The sequence below is a fragment of the Engraulis encrasicolus genome, chromosome 3 (genome assembly GCF_034702125.1).
Source record: "Engraulis encrasicolus isolate BLACKSEA-1 chromosome 3, IST_EnEncr_1.0, whole genome shotgun sequence".
Classification (NCBI taxonomy): domain Eukaryota; kingdom Metazoa; phylum Chordata; class Actinopteri; order Clupeiformes; family Engraulidae; genus Engraulis; species Engraulis encrasicolus.
The window spans coordinates 49,434,621-49,450,005 of NC_085859.1; the positions used below are offsets into that span (position 1 = coordinate 49,434,621).

The 15,385-nt window shown below is 41.4% G+C and overlaps 1 protein-coding gene across 2 annotated transcripts; it reads right to left on the bottom strand.

Annotated features, from left to right (window-relative positions):
* Nucleotides 1–3,821: 3,821 nt before the first annotated feature.
* Nucleotides 3,822–14,913, bottom strand: usp30 (ubiquitin specific peptidase 30). 2 transcript variants are annotated; one of them, XM_063195635.1, is made up of 15 exons: nt 14,785–14,913; nt 13,036–13,188; nt 12,713–12,822; nt 11,860–12,021; nt 9,841–9,944; nt 9,232–9,330; nt 8,950–8,995; nt 8,459–8,553; nt 8,094–8,153; nt 7,205–7,291; nt 6,477–6,557; nt 5,720–5,906; nt 5,095–5,194; nt 4,683–4,895; nt 3,822–4,442 (listed from the first exon to the last, which is right to left on the bottom strand). In XM_063195635.1, exons 3-15 carry the CDS (start codon nt 12,813–12,815, stop codon nt 4,241–4,243), a joined length of 1,539 nt encoding a protein of 512 aa, XP_063051705.1. In that variant the 5' UTR covers nt 12,816–12,822; nt 13,036–13,188; nt 14,785–14,913; the 3' UTR covers nt 3,822–4,240. The 2 variants fall into 2 exon arrangements, with proteins under 2 accessions (XP_063051705.1, XP_063051704.1); XM_063195634.1 differs by having other exon boundaries at nt 6,477–6,560.
* Nucleotides 14,914–15,385: the final 472 nt, after the last annotated feature.

Sequence of the window (15,385 nt, forward strand, 5' to 3'; positions counted from 1 at the left end):
GATATTAAAACTTATATACATAGGCAAAGAATTCGGTGTATTGATTCACAAAAAGTGTCAAAGCTGAGATGTATTGATAGGTTTTGCTAACTGGAGAGCTACAAATGAAATCTGAGTGTTATGGTTTAGAAATAGTTCCATGGATAACAACCAGGGGACAAAAAAGGTTTTATGGCTTACTGTACTATCCCCGAAAACAAACAATACAAAATAAACATGTGCACTACAGTTCTATATCGCTGCATGACTATTGCATGTGTCTCTTCATGGGACACTTGTCTCAAATGGCATAGTGTGGTTGTATGTGTTTTGTTCTTCAATAGCAGAACTTACTTTTCCTAAATGTAGGTTTTTGGCCAGTATTATCCGTTCCACTATTATCTGGTACTGCACACCAGCTGTACATTTTATTCCGGTGCTATGCACCTGTGCACACCCGTCTACTTTCACCCGATAATATGTTTGTGTGTAAGCAGTTGTGAAAAACACCAACAGGTTTTGATCAGTGATTACTTTCAACATTTTTTTTAAAATGATGCAACCTTTATGTACAGTATGTGCATTAATTTATCACCACAAAAATGGTTACTGAAAACCTTTACTTCTAGTTCTGCCTTGTTGAAATGAGGCTGACGCATGGCTGATGACTGTCCTCTTATTGTAAATGGGGGATTGTGAAGTCTACTTGTGATTTAGGTACAGCAGGTGAACGGCAAATGAGCTTCGAAGGTCAACAGGAAGTATATATAGTAGAGCGACTGACCTCAAAGCTTTCTCACTGGATGAAAAAAAAACCCTTTGATCAAGTGCCTTTTGGCATGGGAAATTAGTGATACCATCCTATGGGGGTGGGGGGTGGATGGTGGATCTGACTCTCACCTGATAAATAGGTTCTGCCTTGCTCCGCGAGCAGCTGGCGAGAGCTGCGTTGGGGTCATCAGGTGGGCACCCTCCGTCACCAGTGGTCTGATGATGGGCCCACGAGACCCCCAGGCGTCCCAGGTGCGACCCCCTCTGGGTCACCCCCTCTAGGTAACTCTTGTAACTTTTGGGCTCTACGTTAAACCACTGAATGACAGTGACAATTTATGAAAGGTTTCTGTGAAACTTTGAAAGGTGTTTCAAGGGTAACAAAGAAATTGTGCCTTGAAGATTACTTTGCTCCAACACGACTGCTTCATTGCAACATTATCATAACACTGTCCCACTGTTGAGTTGTACAATGCAAAACCCTCCCTTGGAACAGCTGATTCTATAAATAAACAAACCCTCTTCAACTGGTCTGTTATCCGCTTCACATCACAGCTTGCCCCACTGCTCCCTTCCCTTCCTGCTACAGTATTGTAGGGAGCACTACACAGTAAAAAAAGAACTGTTGTTTTTACGGAAAATTGCTGGCAGCAGTGGTTGCCAAAGTCTACCTTTAAACAAATAACGGTATATTTCCTTTTTACATTTTACGGTAAGATTATGGCAGCAGTGGTTGCCAAAGCCTACCGTTAAATAAATAACGGTATTATTTTTTTTACATTTTACGGTAAAATTATGGCAGCAGTGGTTGCCAAAACAGATTGGACAGATTATATTCAGGTGAGTTCAATTATAGAGTTACAATCAGACAACTGATTGGACTGATTATACTCAGGTGAGTCCAATTATAGAGTTGCAATCACAGACAACTGATTAGACTGATTCTACTCATTGGAGTCCAATCAACTTAATCAACAAACATCAACTTAATTAGATACCTAAATAAATGCCCAATTGCCAGATTGTCTAGTGCAGGCAGGTGGACCAGTCTAGTATCATCAATGAAGGGTATGCAAATCCATTCTTTATTTTAAAAAGGCCTGAAAATAACCTTAAGGAAAATGAAGGCCAAAGCTAGCGGGGCAAGCAAGCTAGTTAGCAAGCCACCATGCAGCCACCCTTACAACGTGACCTGCTAGCCGGGCCGGCCAGGTGAGGGCAGGCCAGCAGCCGGCCAGCCGGCCAGCCGGCCAGCCGGCCTAACAGCCAGCCAGCCAGCTAGCTAGCAACCAGTGAGCAGTACAATGCAACAGTCCCTGTTTAAATACATGTTCAAGTGAACCATGTGACCCGAGTGATGAAGCATTTGGCAGGTGCAGGCAGTAAGTTAATCATTGCATGACAGCCCTTAGCACTCAGGTGAGGTCAGGAATTGATTGATAGATTGATTCGGATGGGGTAGAATGACAGTTTCAAATAGACTGGGCTACTTCTAAGAGCTCAAGGGATTACTGTCCCAGGTAGACTTTTTCAGATTATACTAGCCTATAGGCATATTTTACACATTAAATGAGGCTAAACTGTAGGCTGTTACCGGAGAAATAATAAGTTACAGTGAATTACTGCAAAATGTTGCACAGTTTATTCAGTTGCCAGCTTCATTGTTGTCAAATCTACAACGTGGAGGTACCTGGAGCCAAGCAGACAGGCAATATGTTTTCTGTGGAGTAATTAATATTCAATTCATTATAACCTCCATTGCTTTCTGTTGGGTAGGAGGAATGCAAAAAAAGATATTCTGAATTTTGAAGAGGTTTACCGTGTCAATTTGCCTCTCAATCGAAAACTCTGATGGCAAAGCCTCAAAGTCCAATAAGGGAAAAAAATATTGCGGTGGAGAATTTTTCGCAGGATGAATTACAACACATGCAGAGGGTTGTACTCTAAGTTAATACTCATTGATGACTACTAATCAAATAGCGTGTTGACATCAAACTCTGCCTGTTACAACCAGCCTATCAGTGGTTTGACAAGTTACACCTGGAACAAGTGCAATCACAAGAGATCTATTGGACTAAAAGAGGACAAAAAGCCTAACACGACCAGAAAGAGCACCTACTTTTTGTAGTATACACAATGTGAAGAAAAGCAGTTCTTTGTCTGTTGGTTCACAATTTGGTTCACTAACAGATGATTGAGTTTGGTTCACTTATAGGGGACTCAACAAAAATGGCTGCTCATGTTGCCAAAACATTTGAAAATTGGGGAGGCATGTTTTTCATAACTCTCAAGGGAGTTAAACATTAACTCTCTAGCTCTCTTAGCTCAACAACTCGGATCCAGAGGAGTCAAATAACACTCTGTAGTGTTGCTGCAACTCTTGATGTTTAGATTTTGGCTGAACACCAGTCTAACTCTGATCAATCAAACTCTGGCAAATTTGCTGTGTACATATGTGTACACCAGTGAAAAATAAAGTCATGTACCGTTTCTTGACTACTTCATCTTCACTTAACGGTATTTTCCAATATTTTCTTTTCAGTGAACAGTTCAGTATTTTCTACATATTGACACCAGTGAAAAATAAAGTTATGTACCGTTTCTTGACTACTTCATCTCACTTAACAGTATTTTTCAATATCTTCGTTTACAGAGAACAGTCCAGTATTTTCTACATATGACACCTGTCAAAAATAAAGTTATGTAGCGCTTTTTGACTAAATAGTGGCTTGCCATATTTAGTACAGAGATAAACTGTTTTACATTTTACGGTCACTGACTGTTGCAATTTGACATTTTTTTGCCGTAATTTCAACAGGCATTTTTTACAGTGTATGGGAGAGGGCCCCAGGCCAATCTGGAGACATTTGTCTGAGTTCATCCACTGGAAAATAGAGAATCAGTTGGATGACTATGGAGGGGGGAAAAAACAGTGCTGAATTCTAGTTCTCTGAAATCATTCAGGATAGTGACCAAAGTGTGTGATCAGAATGTGACCAAAGTTATCGTTTTTACCTCAGAATCCAGTGTGCCATACATCTGTCTCAATGAAACACAGCACACCCAAAAGCCACAATTCATGCGACAGGATTTTATTTTCGATGTGTTTGCTTCCATCGCAAACACCCAAATATATACAACCGCAGGATTTCAAAGAAATTAGTACCTCACAGAGATCATACTGTACACAGAAAGAGCCATTCCAGCAACACTTTCTTATAAAGTTTCTTCATTTCCAAATACTTCCCTGTTTAACACAAAGTGATCCGTAGGGCCTATTTGAGCACAAACTTCATAGAAAATGTAGTTGAACAGTTCGGATAAACAACGCTACCACTGTAACAGATGAATTTGCACAGGAGAGCATGTTTTGAAACGGTTATAACCTGTGGAGGATTCCTAGCAACTGACTCAAATTCTCCATGTATTTAACGGGTGAGAGTGCAAAAATTCTATGGCACACGAGGCGTTTATTGGGGTCAGAGGGGCATCAATGGGATGATGATTGTCCTTCATTCGTCATCCCAGACTCTTCTATTGGCAGTGTCGGTTTATGGTCTAATCCACATTCTTCTGTGTCGTCAGTGGGATGTTGTTCATGCCCCACTGTAGAGTGGTTTGGATGGGAGGGAGGAGGTGTATGGACGGGCTCCCCAGACCCTTCTGTGTGAGCGGTGGGGGATCTTTGGACCCTGTCAAAGTCAAAGACAGTTTGATTGTCAATATCTTCACATGGTCTGTGGCAATAAAGGAACTGAAATTACGTTTCTCACCATCCAGTGCATTTCTCCCATCCCAGGACAGACATCAAAGTACAACACAATATAACATACTGTATATGCAACTGTGAGGATACTAGTGTAACAATAATATATCACACGAATCTTAGCCGCAACAGTAAGTGTGTGATAAGATACGTAGGTCTGAGCTACCTTTCGTAGAAGAGGAGGTACGCCGTAGAGGACAGCGCCTCCTGCAGGCTGGCCTTGCGGACCGTGTCGTCGGATACCCAGAGCCACTGCGAGCTGAGAGGCGCGGAGGAGTGAGGGGAGGCTGGCGACCGCCTGTAGGTGATGAAGTGACCCGAGTGCATGTCGCCATGGTGCACCACCACCGCCGTCAGCCTGAAGAAGTATTTTAAACACCTGGGGAGAACATTCACACATGTGGCTAAGTGCTTTTTTTTACATATGATGTAAGAAAACTAAAATTCTAATTTCCCATTATTGACCCGATGTCTGTATGGCTAAACGTAACTGAAAAAGAGAGCCATTCATTTTCACCATAAGGGAAATAAACATCAACCTTCAAGACAAAGTGTCCTCATTTTGGGCTGGTCTGTACCTGTGGTTATGTGCTGAGCTGAGGGGATGGCTGAAAGACGAAGGCAGGGCTGAAGGGAAGTGTCCAGTGGAAGCAGGCATAACGTTGGAATAATCCACCCCTTCAAACAGCACACACACACACACACAAACACACACACACACACAAACACACACACACACACACACACACACACACACAAACACACACACACACACAAACACACACACACACACCATCAGTCCCCACCCAGCCAATGACCATAGTTGACGACTAATTTGTAAAGATATCTATTAATTTTAATTAATTGTCTCTCTCCAAATACAAAGATTGTCTCCTTGCCTCCTTGTCTGTGTATAGAAAAGGCAACGTACAGTGTATAGGGTATTTTTGAGAGTAATCCTTAGAAGGACACACAACTTAAAAAGAGAATCAAGACAATTGTAAGATGCAACATGTTCTATTTGTCTACAGTACAGCTCTCTTCCCAATTTTTTTTTGATGGAATTCTGGAAATAAATTAACCCATGATATTCTTTTTTTTTTTAAACGAGCTGTATATGCAGTCGATATGTCTGATGTTTCTATATCTACTGCACATGTGCAGAGTAAGGGCAGCTAACCTAAGGTATACCACTCCACTTACCGCTGCTCTGGGAGTGTACTGACTGAGATGTGCAGTTCTTCTGTTGCTGACTGGAGCCAAAGAAACTGTGCTTATACGAGTCCATGGACAGATACTCCTTAAACTGCACATGTTCATGTCTCTTCATTGGCCTTCCTTCACTAGACCACGTTAACCTCTGCAGGTGGATGCACAGGCACTGTGGGAGCTGGTAAAACAGGACACAGATTAAAAAGGAACTATGTACAGTATGCTCATGCTGCGTTAGAAATCAACTTTTTCACATTGGCCTCATTTACATGATGAGGTATTTAATTTAGAATTAACTCAATTTAATTCTGAATACTTCTGAATCATGTTACTTCACAATTCGAAATGAAAGGAAAGAACAATATATACCCAAAGGAACTAGTTGATTCTGAATTATTAATTCGGAATTAAATACATCATGTCAATGAGGCAATACATTAAACATGGGGATATTATGTTTAGGTCAGCAGAAAATAAAACTATTCTTAAATGTATAATTTCTGTGTGACCTCCCAGTGACATCATTGTTATTTACAGTACAAAATGAATCACATTTTCTTTGAACAATGGGCATTACTGTATGTACACATTCAGAAGTAATGAAATGAATAATGAATGTTTTATGATTGATGTGAGAACATATAATATAGGCTAGACTTTTTTGAAGCCACGCCATGTGTACACAAAAAGATGGTGATCCAAATCGATCCATAACCCAACCCAAAAACATAGGGAGAGGACCGATTACCTTGCCAAGCTTCAACTGCTTAATGAAAGTTGACCTGTGATTTTCCCCGATGTGTCCATTTGGGAATTCAACTGCTTGCATCTGCTGGAAAATGCGCATCATTATTTCAAAATGATACAATGCATGGGCCCAGCCGTGGGTCAATCGGCTGGGCACTCGACTGCTACACAGGCGACCCGGGTTTGAGTCCAGCCCGAAGTCATTTGCCGAGCCCTCACAGACTCTCTCTCCCTGCTAATGTCCTGTCGCTCTTCACTGTCTCTGTTGTCATCATAAAAGGCATAACCCCCCCCCCCCCCCAAAAAAAAAAAAAACACACAAGCATGAAAATAAAGTTGAATGTCCGCACACTTGCCCCCGTTTTTTTATTTTAGGAGATTCAACTTTATTTTCATAGTTGTCTGACCCTTTTTTTGACCACCACTACCTTACTTGAGTCCATACAACACTACCTTTGTTAATCTGTTATTATGCTTCCTCCTCAAGCAGGATATGCATCAGCATGTCATTGTTTACCGTCAATTCATTTCAAGATTGTATTTTTTATGTTTTGCAAGTACTAGGATTACTTTCACAGCCAGTTACAAAGTGATTTGAACAAGATTTGCATTACACATTTTGTTTTGTGATCACCAGTATGAGCTTTCAGCCAGTTCCTCTGGACAAAACGTGAAAGAATATCTCTTTACGAATAGAGGGCCAATAGATGGCATTACTGAAATATGTACCTTTGTGCAATTAACACATTCCACCTCACTGACAGTTTCTGACGAGATGAAGTGCTGAAGACATTGCTCTAACGTGATAGGTTGACCCTAAAAACAAAACAGTGCATTTTGGTGAGTAATAAGGCAATGGTAATGTGGAGCCATTGAGAACTTATATACTGTATATATACAGAACTTTAAAGGGACACTGTGCAGGAAATGGTCAAAAAAGGTACTGCAACAATGCTGATTATTGAAACTGGGCTGCCAATTACCAAATGTGATCTTTACATGAAAGTTTTCTAAGTAATAAACACATATTTTCTAATATGGTCCAAGTAGAGTCATTTTTGCCGCTAAAAATGGCTATTTTTGGAAATTCAAAATGGCGGACCATGGAGAAGATCCCCCTTTTCATGTATGAAAAGTGCAATTTTCCCAGTCATAATTAATACTTAGAATTTGTTGGTGGTGGTAAGTATTCATGAAAAAGTAACATTAGTGAATGGGCAGCATGAATTCTGGAAATAAACAACTAAAAATCTCACACAGTGTCCCTTTAAATTAACTTTTTTAATCACCAGCCAAAATGGCTAATAGATGTTTATCTTACTAGCCAAATACACAATCACTAATGGGTCACATTGGCTAGTAAGTTGGCCTTTTCTACCAGCCAAATTCATTTTTCACCAGCATTTGGCCAGTTGACTGAGGCCAAAACGTCTGTCTTTTTGACTTGCTATGCCATCAAATACATACAGGTACGTGTATAAGATATGTACTCGAGTGCAGCTGTTCTCTAGCAAATGTAATCATTTAGTTGCTCGCACCCAAAGACTTAATAAAAGCTATGTGAAGTTAAGCACAGTTCCTCAAAAACTGATACATGCAGAAACAGGCGCATTCTTACCCACTGGGCAGGGGGGATGGTGAGGGACAGACTGTCAAAGGAGTCATACCGAACTGGGCTCTGAGGGGCACATTTAAAACAATACTTGTTTTTCATCCATTACAGGCTTTTTGTTGTAACATGAAAGTCCTAATAATGTCTTACTCATGATATTTAATAAAAAATTTAGACTTAGCTAGACTTAGACTAATCTACAGCTGTAGTATTAATTGTTTTATCATTTATTTGCAACTGCACAACGGGTGATGGATCGTACTGCATAAACTGGTTTGATGTAACAATCACCACAAAGCATTGCTGAAGTGGTGACGACTTCTTTCCTTACAAGCAATTCTCTGACTGTTGCCTACATACCTATGGCATACCTGTTGTCTGCAACCCTTGCACACCATACAGCTCATCAGGCGACCATGAAACGGGTGCTGGTTCCTCTTAAGTTTAGGAATGGAATGTAACGGTCCTACCAAGACAGACACAGGATTATGAATATTTTTTACATTACTACCATCCTTTTTTCCTTTGGTGTTGTATACATTTCATTTTAACCCGCAATAACATCATGTGTATTACGATACACCATTGGCATGTTATTATTAAAATTTACAGCAATGTGCCCTAAACTGCCATTACATTACAGTAAACTTAGCTGACACATTTATCCAAAACAACTTACAATTAGTTTAAGTACAGGGAATTGGTTACAGTTCCTGGAGCAGTGTGGGGTTAGGTGCCTTGCTCAAGAGCACTTGAGCCATGGAATGAGGTGGGGGGTAGGATTTGAAACTGCAACCCTTTGACTTAAAGCCCATCTCCTTAACCATTATGTTATGGCTGCCCTGCCCACTCTCAGACTCACCTGGAACTCTGCACGACAGACTGCTTTCGCCCGATTCTGACGAACTCTGCAGTTGGGGATAGGAGAGAGTCAAATTATAATGTAAACTCAAATACGTCAACAATGAAGTAACAAGACTCAAGAGTGACACATAGTATTGAGCGTTGTACAAAAGAAGAAAAGAAGAGCACATAAAAGTGTAACTCCAAAAGTAAAATGCTAAAACACAAGAGACATTAATGCAATACTGAATGCAATTTTGAATTACTTTTGTTTCAATCATATCATGTGTTCATTTGTTACCTCTAGCGACTGCATGTCAAACAGGTGGATGACGGTGGCTTGTCGACCCTGCTCCTCCTCCAGAGAAGACGTGAGCACGTGGAAGAGCTCATGAGCATCCTGTGAAGGTGGAGGAACTCACAATTTAAATGAAGACTTGCAGGTCAAATATTCAGCTGGCATTTCTGTGGTCATGGAAATCAATATGTACATGTTAGAACTACTGTACTGTATATACAGTCTTTCCTCACTCTGGTGAAACCTTTTCGCATTTAGCACCTTTACATGGCTATCACTCTGTGGTTGCACCAGATCTTGATTTTGATGTTTAAAGCATCAATATAACAAAGGCAAACAGTGTTCAATGTGCATAACCATCAAACAATGGAACTGATATCCAACTTTATGCTCGTAGTAATAAACCACAAGCGGTTTATTCATTCATGTGACCATCCAATGTCCCCTTTATTACATTGCAGGTTCATGTAAAACACAAAACCAGGATGAACCTTACCAGGAAACTCAAGTGAACACACAAGTGACAGTACATGGAACCCACTCATTCCTACACTACATACTGTATGAATAAAGTGGTGTAAAGTTCAGAAGTCCATAATATTCCTACTGTACCTGCTCTTCAAATAAACTTATATGCCACCTCTGCAGTCTCAGCACATCCAGGAGACAACCAGCGTCCAAAACGTCTTCCTCCGCAGGACTGTAACTAGAAAGAGCTGAAAATGCAAGGATCAAAGCTTTACAATCCAGTACATAGTATTTAGCAGACGCCTTAAGCGACATACAATACAGTTAACCACCGGTGGTAAATCAGGACTTGGGAAAGTAAGCAAATAAACTCCTGGCATGTATGTCTTCTGCCTGGACATGTTTGACAGAATTTAACTGATTGTTGGTTCTCAGAATTGGCTGCAACAAATATGTGGCAGATCTTAACCTTGGAGTGCACTGGTTGCATAGATGAAGGAATACATGCTTTCGTTGGGTAAATCACTGATTTCTAATCTAGTTGGTGGGTTTCAGATGCGTCTGGTCATATAAAGTTGATTTCTTTCCTCATTCTGGTTATAAACCATAGCATTGTTTGTTATGGATCCGTTGTTACTTCCGCCAAGGAGGTTATGAGATTGTAAGTACGTTCGTTCGTTTGTTGGTATGTCCAAGGTGCATGTGTGTTTCTGACCACCAGAGGACGGAGGTGCATTCCAATATGCGAACTTGCTTCCTCCATTTGTGCTTCTGGCCTCACCCCGCCTCCTGGCCCCTCCTCCGTGGAGAAAACAATAAAGTTTCCCAGCGGTCAGTCTAGCCACAACAGCTTTTGGGGGACTGTTTTTCATTCAGCATCCCAATTGCAAATGAGAAAAAGACTTTACAATTGAGCTTTTGTAAGATATATAATGATGTTGTCAGTGATGTCATCATGACGTATTACTTCCTGGTACGAGGCCACAAGCACAAGTGGAGGAAGCAAGGTCGCATATTGGAATGTACCCTAGGTGCGATCGAGATACCGCAAGGGCTACATCCGCATTTAGACAGCAATGCATTCTGGCTAAAAAAGTTGCATGACACTTAGATTTCCTGTCAAACTTCAAAATTTCGGTGATGTTGCGTCGACGAGGTGACATGTCACATGGTGTCAAACTATCGCGGGATGAATGCAACTGCAGTCAGATCTTGCAACCTCTGCAGTTGCTTATCCCCTTCAACGCTAGTCTGCAGACCGCCTCCGAGGTCACGCGCCCATGAACTGGTTGGTCAACAACTCACTCACGAGTGTATATGAGTCTTGTCTCACACCTCTATACAAGTTTACGCAGGTCCCCACTTCAGCTCCTCCTCACTGCCTGTTCCCCACTCCTCACACGTGGTGTGTTAGTAGAGCAAACTGGTGCGAGCTCCTCGTCTCGTTCATATTTGTGGCCGACTTTAAAGTGATACTGTGCCATTTTTGGAAATACGCTCATTTTCCACCTCCCCTCGAGTTAAATAATAGGGTTTTCTCCTACACTTTCAAGCGTTCTCTGGGTGTGGCAGTGCAAAATTTACCTCCAAGCTAGCAGTTAACATTGAGTCCTATGAGACCAGTTAGCCGCTAGCTGGTCTCATAGGACTCAATGTTAACTGCTAGCTTGGAGGTGAAATTTGAACTATATACCCAGAGAACGGTCGAAAGTACAGGAGAAAGGTAAAACCCTATAATTTAACACAAGGGGAGGTGTAAAATAAGCTTATTTCCAAAAATGGGACAGTATCACTTTAAATGCACTGTTTTAATAACACTCACATTGTGACAACAAGTTCTCGCTCACATGCTTTGTCTACATCGATCGACAAAAATCTAAGTCGTATGAGCTTACTGTAGAGCAGTTGTGTTTTAGCCAGGCCGCGCCCTCCTAGTGACGCAACACCTTCAGCGTTGCTTCTAGTCAGGTCAGGAGCAATACAAATATCATTTCTGAGCTTCAGAAAATTCGGGAACTCCTCCCACTTTGGGAAACAAACAACCAGTAGCAAACCAAGGGAGGTCAACCATGCCGTTTGGGAAATGTTAATTGTTATGCTCTTGGTCAGACCAATTCTCGAAGAGATTTGAAAGTCGATAATAATCAGGCTAGTTGTGTTTACCCTTGAGCAGCTCCAAAAGTGTTGTGGAAAGGTGACCGGCCCGCTGCCTCAGTCCAGAGAGCTCCTGGAGCCACTTTATGAAGGATGGGCATGACGCCAGGCCCTGCAGTAACGCGTTCAGGAAGCAGGAGTTACCCACATTCAGGAGGCCAGGAACCAACCCTAACAACAACCACATGAGAGGAAAGATGATGAAAAAATGTGTGACACTGTGTACATGAAAATTCACTGTATTAATTTAGCTTATTTTTCAATAAACTTTTCTTGCTGGGAGATCTGGCAAAGTTTAGTCAGTCTCCCACGACAGTACAATGTGCCTGATAGTGGCTATGTTTGGAAAGATGGTGAAAAAATGTGTGACACAGTGTACATGAAAAGTCAATGTATTAATTTAGCTTATTTTTCAATAAACTTTTCTTGCTGGGAGATCTGGCAAAGTTTAGTCAGTCTCCCACGACAGTACAATGTGCCTGATAGTGGCTATGTTTGAAGAAACACAGGACGAGTTGGAATTATCCTTTATGTGCCAGCGTTCTTAGTCATTCCTGATGGCATTCTTAGTACACGCTGGCACATAAAGGATAATTCCAACTCGTCCTGAGTATCTGTAAACTGCAAATCGATGGTAACTCCATGCTACCTTCTGTGAAATCTTACAAGCGGGGCTCTAAATTAACACCAGCCAATCAGCCAAATGCTGGTGAAACTTCAGTTTGGCTGATAGAAAAGACCAACTTATTATTAGACACTTTGAACCATTAGTGAGTATGTGTTTGGCTACATCTACTAACATCTACTAGCCATTTTGGCTGGTGGTGAAAAAAAGTTGATTTATGGCCCTGCTAACAAGTACCTTTTCTCATTTTCTTTTTGTCAGAGATAGGGCCCCACAGCACATAGACACCAGCTGCCAACGCAGCCACAACCCCACCAACGAGTCCCCAGCCTTTGAACATCTTGGGCCTGAAACAAAAAACAATCTTCAAAAGCTGACTGAGAAAAAACAACTATTAAGGTATCCTATTCTATTTTAACCTTGTTCTTGGAATACCCTCCAAAACTATGTTTTTAACACCATGCAACATTACTAAATGCACCTTTGAGCAGCAAGTCCTGTTACAAAGACCAAAATATGCAGCTGACTTATCTTCTGATTAGGGACTATTTAACACTTACCTGTCTCAGATGTACATTTGGGTGTTCTGCAGAGGGGGAAAGGGATTGTGCCGCTGTCCCAGGTCCTGGATGATATTTTTTTAACCACACACACTCTGCAATTGCCAATGACTGTGCCCAAAGCAGAAACTAAGTAGGGAGTCCAGTAACCACCTGCCAAAAGAATATAGATATTATGAGAGCGAGTTCATGCACATTATTAAGTCATACATGATGAGGTGATGATTAGACAGCAGTATTCAAGTGAAATTGTGGTGGTGATAACCAGGCGATTTAAACACAGATAGAAAAGCAGGACCAGGGGCCTCGTTACACATTTAAGTCTGAAATGAAATCTGATCCTATCTTAAAGGGGAAGTCCAGTTTTTTGAACATTAAGGCCATTTTCTGAGTGGTCTGCAATCTTTTAGAGTCCCCCTCACCGTTTATTTCATGTTTGCTGCAGTCTCTGTTATTTGGCTGATTTGGATTTGATCTCAACAAGCTTTAGAATGGCCGTCTATGAGCACCTGCAACTCTGTTCTTAAAATCAACTTTAACATTTGTTTTCGAAAGTCTACAGCTCACAAAGTGGTTAGGGGTGTTCACTAGCAGTCCCTAACAAGTTTCAAGGCGAAATTTGGCTTCTGTCATTTTTTATTTGCCATTTTGTGAAAGAAAGTGAAAGTGAAAGTGAAGCTTAATTTACAAATTGCTACATAAAACACACATAAAACATGACAGATGCCATATTTCGCTACAAAAATTGCTAAGGAACACCAGTGAATACTGTTGAACACTTGCTGAGTTGCATATTCTTCAAAACAAATGTTAAAGGTGATTTTAAGAACAGAGTTGCAGGTGCCCATAGACGGCCATTCTTAAGTTAGGGACTGATCAGGAACAATCCTAACTTGCTTCCTATCATAACAAGTCCTGTCCTTTTGGCAGTAGTCTATCCAAAATGCCTTCCAAACTCGAGAAACGATTAGGATTTCAGAGATGGGAAGACGCTCCAGACACTGCAACGTTAACTCATGGACTGGGATCTGTCATGTGACGATAACACAACATTCAAGTCTACATGTACCGCAGGTCCGCAGTACTAGAGTAGCCTATAATATGTAGTTATCAGAGCTGCTGTAATGTATAAAAAGATCTTGTTTCATGTCGCTGCGGTTGCATCATTTGTACAAGATGTCATAAGCACAGTCGCATCTGGCAACGACGGCAAGACCGCTCCTAGCCGCACACAAAAGCTCTTCACGGAAGCTTATTTGAGATCAGTTGTGCATGTTGTCAGATGTGCACTTAAGAAACTTAATGTGATATCATATCACCGTCGGTATTCACAATCAAATAGCATGTACATTTCGCTTTGTGATTCTCTTCGATTTAAAGCGGGTTTCACGATAGTCAAGTGAGAGAAGAGAAGAGGTTTCGGATGGTGACTTTCAGCTTTGCTGGCCCATGACAGCACATGCGCGCACTCAACAGCACACACGCAAGCCCAAGTGTTCACTTCACAAGTCGGCCAACCAAAGTACGTAGAGCTGCACGCTGCCAGGTTTACGTGTGGGATTTACGAGACAGAAGCGGTTCTCCAACCCTACGAGACACATTGCGATCACTTGCCAGTAGCTGTGCAAGAGCATGTGCATGACGACACGACACACGCAGGACAAAATGACAACACATAACAAACCTTTGAACGCTTCACTGTGCGTCAATCAAATGAAAGTCAACAGTGTCCCTATCTTTGCAACTCACCTTACTTGTGGTAAGCAACTATTCCCTTTGAAACCCCACAGTAACCAGTCAGACGAAAAAAGAAAGGCCTTGTATGTAAAAATCACCTGCTGTTGCAGTTTCATCTACAGTAAGTTTTAAATATGGCAACCAAGGCGACTTTTCCTGTCAAAATAAGAGTCCAGAAATGACATTTTAACCATGCCTCAACATAGTACATATAGTATTATTTTATCACATATGTTATTCAAAGTTAGAAGAGCTCCAGGGTTGACTGCATTCATTCAACGTGTTCACAAAAGGACTTAAATGAAATTGCTCAGTCTCCCATTTAAAATGATACCGATCATAATCCCCAAGTGAGCCCTGGGGCTTTTAGTTTGACAAATGCAACGCACATACTGTGACGACATACGCGGAAATGGGTCATGTATTTTCCTTGGGAAGTTGAACATGTGAGAACTGAGAAGTTAATGTAGGCATGATATTTGCAATCCGTGAACATGAATTATAATTTCATGGAGGAGTGATGGCCAGTGACGGTGAATGGCAGGTGGCAGGCCGCCGTAAAGGACCCTCAAACAAAAAGAAGAAAACGTCTAATGTATCTCTGCCAGTCGCA

Excerpts from the sequence above, each read along its gene's own strand:
- usp30 (XM_063195634.1), bottom strand. The coding sequence starts at position 12,815 with ATGTTCAAAGGCTGGGGACTCGTTGGTGGGGTTGTGGCTGCGTTGGCA. Across the intron at positions 9,945-11,859 it reads ACTTTTGGAGCTGCTCAAGG|CTCTTTCTAGTTACAGTCCT; the intron begins GTAAACACAACT and ends TTGCATTTTCAG. Across the intron at positions 8,154-8,458 it reads GCAAGGGTTGCAGACAACAG|AGCCCAGTTCGGTATGACTC; the intron begins GTATGCCATAGG and ends TGTGCCCCTCAG.